The sequence below is a fragment of the Etheostoma cragini genome, chromosome 5 (genome assembly GCF_013103735.1).
Source record: "Etheostoma cragini isolate CJK2018 chromosome 5, CSU_Ecrag_1.0, whole genome shotgun sequence".
Lineage (NCBI taxonomy): Eukaryota > Metazoa > Chordata > Actinopteri > Perciformes > Percidae > Etheostoma > Etheostoma cragini.
In genome coordinates, this window is record NC_048411.1 from 10,746,064 (window position 1) to 10,752,395 (window position 6,332).

General features: G+C 38.0%; 1 protein-coding gene across 1 annotated transcript in view; it reads right to left on the reverse strand.

Annotated features, from left to right (window-relative positions):
* Positions 1-1,299: 1,299 nt before the first annotated feature.
* Positions 1,300-6,332, reverse strand: part of lmbrd2a (LMBR1 domain containing 2a) — a 7,646-nt gene continuing 2,613 nt past the window's right edge. The window contains exons 4-17 of the mRNA XM_034872241.1: positions 6,146-6,319; positions 5,812-6,022; positions 5,573-5,647; positions 5,323-5,427; positions 5,039-5,222; positions 4,203-4,384; positions 3,859-3,992; positions 3,494-3,599; positions 3,221-3,318; positions 2,326-2,429; positions 2,079-2,125; positions 1,836-1,944; positions 1,532-1,622; positions 1,300-1,416 (exon numbers count right to left, since the gene is read on the reverse strand). Coding sequence (XP_034728132.1) covers positions 1,353-1,416; positions 1,532-1,622; positions 1,836-1,944; positions 2,079-2,125; positions 2,326-2,429; positions 3,221-3,318; positions 3,494-3,599; positions 3,859-3,992; positions 4,203-4,384; positions 5,039-5,222; positions 5,323-5,427; positions 5,573-5,647; positions 5,812-6,022; positions 6,146-6,319 — 1,684 coding nt within the window. The 3' untranslated portion in view covers positions 1,300-1,352. The remainder of the gene's footprint in view (positions 1,417-1,531; positions 1,623-1,835; positions 1,945-2,078; positions 2,126-2,325; positions 2,430-3,220; positions 3,319-3,493; positions 3,600-3,858; positions 3,993-4,202; positions 4,385-5,038; positions 5,223-5,322; positions 5,428-5,572; positions 5,648-5,811; positions 6,023-6,145; positions 6,320-6,332) is intronic.

A 6,332-nucleotide genomic window follows, 5' to 3' on the forward strand; every position in this document is an offset into this window, starting at 1 on the left:
TATATGATATTTTGGATTGATACTATATTTATCAATCTGGCCGCGTATACTCTTAGCGCATTACCGCTAGGCAGTTAACTCGTACCCATTATTGCCATACAAACAGCAGAGTATCCTCTGTTCGTGCCTGGCTAGCTCTGGGACAACAAGCGGTGCTGAAAATGACACCAATGCAAAACTGCAGTTCATCGAGTGGCCACTTGAAGCCGGCCTATGAAAGCTAGTCACCCCCCAAGTTAAAATGTACAATTATACAGGAGAAATAAACATATGCCTACCGCCTCTGCATGCTGTAGGGAAAAAAGGTTTTGGGTAGACCATCATTTCACTAAAATAACTCAAAATTACATTTAATTCCCTATATTTCCTTTACAAAGTTCTTCTGCAAGAGTGGTTTCTATAACAAAAGTATTGCATTAAAGCTGCAATCGATATTTTGATTGTTCGACTTGTCAACTCATTACGGAATGTAATTATTAACGGAATCAAACCAGATATTGACAAAACTATAAAACAAAATAATGTTAAGTAATGTCAAAAAAGATGGATTTCCATAAAAAACATCCAAAATATCAAAACACTGTTTTACTTTACTTAGTCTTACCTGAAGGTGAAGGCTATTTGTTATTTATACTAATAGCTTTTAAGACATTTGTCCCAACTAATATTTATGATATCAGAAAACAAGCAATAATGCAAAAACTGAAGGTGCTGGTGGCATCACATTTAAGTCACTCATGAGCTAATGAAAATTATCAAGGTAGACACATTATATAAAACATAAAGACAAAATATACATACAGAAAATAATAATAGGTATTTGTAGACTACATTACATACAAACAAGTAATTTCTTTCAGAGAACAACATCCAACAAGAAATATGTTACACTGTTGATATCTTCTCTTAGTGACATGATTCAGTTTTCAACTTGTTTTTGTTTCAGTGTTTTCACAGACAACTCTTATGCTAAAATATTCAGAAAACAATCCATTTGCTTGTGTATCATGTGTGATTATCATAAATGACTGCAGGTGCATAACTGTGCCATTCATGTCCTTCATCCATCAATCTACACTTGGAAAACAATATTGTTTGAAAGGCAATATCAAAAATACACTAAAAAGGGTTTGGCTGTGCACAAACAGGTTAATCACAGTATTCTCTTTCAGTTAATAATGATTGTTAGTGATTGTATGCCCATGTCTCAGATACATTATCTTTCTCTTTATTTCCTGAGATACTATTTTTATTCTTTGCATTAAGACTTCACTCAAGAAATCTGTAGTCCTTTTTTCCCCGATTCCAGCGTGTACTAGCTTTTTTTGTTCTCCCTCCAGGTCTTTTGTCTATCAAACATCATCAAAGATGCCTGTCTGAGAAGGTGACAGAGACAGGTACCGTCCTCCTGTGGATCTACAGTGTTAGACAAAGAGAGATAGTATATATTATATATAATAATGATGCCTGTTTCATTCATATTCAGCCTATTAAACAAGCAAGTTCAATTCATTTAGCAAAAAAAGCATACCTTCTGTTTGGTGAACCTTCATCACTGGAATTATCTCGCAGTAGGCATCTCTGCTCCTCTTTCTCCCCATCTCTTCTGGTGAATCTGATAACTGAGAATAACAGAGAGCTCGGTTCTTACTGTGTACTCTAAGCAGGCAAACCTCTTGATGGATATAAGTGGGAGTCTAATGGTAATGAGTGGGTATGAAATAAAGCTGTTCACTGAGACCCTGTTGTAAAGGTCTTATATTAATTTTCATAGCTGAGAGCAACTGAAAAACATATTTTTTCCCATGGTTATACTAGTCTTCTTGGATCCCTACCACTATTGTTGACCTCTGTGACAGAACAGTTCTGGTCATCCTTCAGCTGAGTGTAACCTGCTCTGGTCCGCCCAGTAGCCCCCTGGATTCCATACCGCTCCCTCCAGGCCTGAAACAGAAAACAAAGAGAGGTACGTAAATACCTAGACACACTTAACACAAACAAGGGAGGCAAAAAATTGTGTTTCTTGGCTTTTTAGAAAATTGTAGGATAAATGATTTGATAGAATAAGCATTTCTAACCCATCTTCGATTTTCTCCATCCTCAGCCTTCTGTTTCATTCTTCTTTCTACAAAAGAACAAATTGTAATCAATATTGTATAAAAGCATGTGCAATTTGCTTAACTAAAAGTACAGTGAGTCAACAAATAACGATGACTTTCAAATACACATACAACAATTTGATGTAAACTAAGGTAAAATAAATAAAAAGCACCTTTAAGCAGTTACATCAGAAATTGTTAGTGATTGAATTTGTAATGATACTACCTCTTCTGATGAGTTCCTTGCCTTCATCCACCAGGTCAGAGGTCAAGTTATCGTCAGTGATGTACTGATGAAAGCCGAGGAGGTTCAAACAGCGAGAGCCCAGGCTACAAACACAGACTAACAATTACAGTGTGCTGCATAACAAAAAAGATGTGTTTCTCCGAGAAGATTCATTCCCCACAGACTTCCTGTTCAGTATTGATCTGTTATCCAACAAGCGTCATCACATCATCAGTTGATCACATTGATCACATCAGAGGGGGATTACATGGACAGTATAGGCAAACTTATACATGAGTGGAATCCCACTTCTGCCAAAGAGGTGGATTGGGCACACATCCAAACCCAGTTAATTACAGATGCAGGACAAAAACACTAAAGAAAGGAAAAGGAGAGGTAGTCCATACACTCACTTTCAGTGTCCTTTCCCTTTATAATCCTAACTGATGCACATACATACGTCGTACATTTGTTAATTATTAACTCAACATAGGCATGAGAATGCATTAGGCACACAGTTAAATTAGGTTATTTCCCCATTTATATTATTATTTTTACAGAAGCATTGAAGCCTAACTGAAGTTTAAAAAAACGAAATATTGCCGAAAGTACATTTAGAAAACATAAACAAACAATTTTAATAAGGGTCCCTTTAGATTTGTTCATTTAAAGAATTGTGACCAAGATGCATGATAAGTGGGATATTTTACAATTAAAAAGCCTGTCAGAAGCTGTCAGTGCTCTCTAATGGAAAAATGGTATGTGAGGGAATGTTACTTCTATATATATACACATACATATACAAGTAGTATAGTGATACCGATACAGTATATCTGTGATAAGCTAATGTATATAAACAAAACTAGTGTTTAGTTGTTAGTGGTTATTGACTTACCTGTAAAAAGTGGCAAAGCAGAGTAGCAATACCAGCATGGGATAGTAGATGTAGAACCCATCAGATATGAAATATAGCACACTCATAGAGCCCATGACCTGACAGAGGGAGAGAAAAAGGGACATCGCATCAATCCATTTGGTTTAAATGCAGAGACAATTGGACATTTCTACATATATTTTATGTAAACGTGCACTTGAATGAGGGTGCATTATAGGTTTTTGTTCCTAAGACTATCTGTGTATGTGTTGTGCATGTTTATGTAGGACCCACAGAGGTGTAGGATGTCTGTATTCTGTCCTGGTGTGAGATGGCGGAGTCCATGTGAATCAGGCCCAGAAAGTTGAGGCATAAAGGAGGGGTCAGACGACAAAACAACCTGAAAGGCCAAAAAGGCAAAAAGAAGCAACCCAATATCATAATACAGGAGTATTAGTATACCAAATGTAAGAAGAGCAGACTGTGATCCTTTATTGAAATAGTGCCCTATAATTTTGTTTACTGTAAAAGGTTGCAGAGTTTCAGATGATGTTTTAACCAAACTAACAACTATATTCCAGAATGTCTCTTACATCTACTGTGTAAAATACATCTCTTGTATTATGACTTTGACATGAGTTATGACATGAGTAACGTACATGCCGCTGAACTGCAGGCTGTAAGCATCAGTCTGGTGATGTGGCACCAGGTAATAGTAGTTGAAAACTCGTATCCTGAACACTGTGGAGTAGACACAGACACACAGGAAGAGGATACTGACAAAGCACGCCATCTGGTGGAGAGAAACAAAACAAGTGCAGAGAAAGGGCAGATTAGCTAGTATATAGTATTGGATAGATTAGATATTGTTAGGAATATACTTCTGTCAATATTTGGAAGGATTTTTCCGCAGCCTGTGGGCGCTTTGTGTTTTTGTTGAGTGTGTTCTTGCCTAATGACGTTCATAATTGTTGTGTGTGTGCATCACTCAATATGTGCCCACCTCGATACAAATGTAGTTGTGTTGTTTTTCCGCCATCTGAACAAAGACAGCGAAGAGGGAGAGGACAGGGTGTGTGCTGAAGAAGGTGCACTCGGACCAAACAACTGTTGCTGAGAGTAGACACAGGAGAACTGCCAGCAGCCTGTAGAAACCCTGCCTTAACACACACTCCCAGTACCACTCTGACACACACACACACACACACACACACACACACACTCACACACACACACACACACACATTATGGGATACCGTTGGCCATTAGAAAGCCATTGTTTAATTACTCAATAGAATCAAATATGCAAATCAATTCACCAAAGTTCTTACAGAGTACGGGTCATACAACGTAAGAAAAAGCTCTTCTTAAAAAACTACTTTGTAAGAGTAGCTTGGGCATTGGAATTGGCTGCTTGAAGATGAAATATGTTAAAAAAATTTAACAACAACTTTGTTTAATAACAACAACTTGAAAAAGTACTTGAAAAAGCAGTGTGGGTTATCTATTTAAGGGCATTATCTATTCTTACTAAATAGAGGATCAGAATGACTGGAATACAAAAATAGCAACAGTCAGATTAAAAATGTATCACTGTCGCTTCTGAGAAGTCTGATCAGTTGCAGACATATATTTCAAAAGGGGTGAAAGTAACACCAACAGGTTATTAAAAGTACAGTAAAGAACAAAGTGCATCTCTGAAATGTAATAGGTAAATTACGACTCACAAAATGGAAATACTGTCAGATGTACCTTCATTTTGTACCTAAATGAAGTAGTTGAGTAACTGTCCTTACTTTCCATCTGTAAATTGGAGATGTTGGTACTGACTGAACTCACCCACAGTAGGAGTGTATATGAAGCGATGGATCCAGCTGTGCTGGCGTACTGAAGGGAAGCTGTGGTTGAAGTGTCGGACCGGGCTGCTCTGGCTTTCAGCTACGTCTTCCAGATGAAAGGCCTGGTCTAACAAGATGGACCACTGTACCCGAGTCTGACCGTGTCTCTGCACTGCAGAGATTACCTGAAACACGCACACAACAAATATTATTCACACAATAAACTGTCTTATTTTTGCATTTTATCCTTTAAAACCACAGTAGAATGTTAAAAATCATAATTACTTTTTTATGAAGCTTAATCAGGCCTCTTTTGGTGGGAAGAGGATTCTGTTCCCCACAAGAGCTTTCCACATTTCTCCCCATCTCCTCTTGGTACTCAGTGGGACACTGAAATGAGATGACACTCAGGTGAAGACTGTCCCATAGAGCTTAACTGGAAAAACTGTAAAGGCAGCATTTAACTTTGGACTTACTCATGAAAAAAACTAAACAAATTTAATCTAATGAACAAGTAGCCTTGCGTGTTTCTTACCTTTGTAATAATAGTGTCCACACACTTCCTGAGACAGTGGTTGTACCTAACAGATCCATTAACGCTTGCCACCTCCTGATTATGAAAAATATGTTTTTGGTTAAAACAAGGAAAGATGTTTGGATTTTATTTGTATATACAGTCTGTTGAAATGGTCCCTAAACACTTTCAGATTTAGCACCTGCTGAATTCTATTTTTGTAATAATCTTAAAGTACAAAATTGTATATAATATGTCACCTCCATAACATCTGCTAGGTTCTCCTCAGCTGATGCCTTCTCAGTAGCCATTTTTGCTGCCTTGAAGTAGGTCTTGGCCAGCAGGTAATCGTTGGAAGATGAGAGCCAATAAGAACGCGGGATCTCCACCAGGCCATAGCCTAGCAACAGCACCAGAAGGAAGAGGCCCCAAGTGTTGGCGGCTGTAATGCCGATGGTCTGGAGCTCTCTCCTGGACAAGTTTTACAGATAAATCTGCTAACATAATACCAGCTTCAAAAACATAACCAAAAATAACTTTACTCCACAAGTCATCTAATGCATCCTGAATTGAGGTACTGTGCATTTGACTTACCATGTGAGTTGCCACTGTGGGTGAGCAGCCACATACACGAGCAGAGAGATGAAGATAAGGAGGTAGGTGCCATAATAGATAGCATTTTCAATAAGAGCTGTCTTAATCTTTCCAACTCTGGAGAAAGTTCCCGATCGTGCGTAAGACTGCATGAAGGGCAACAGCAGCCTGTTTATCCACAACACAC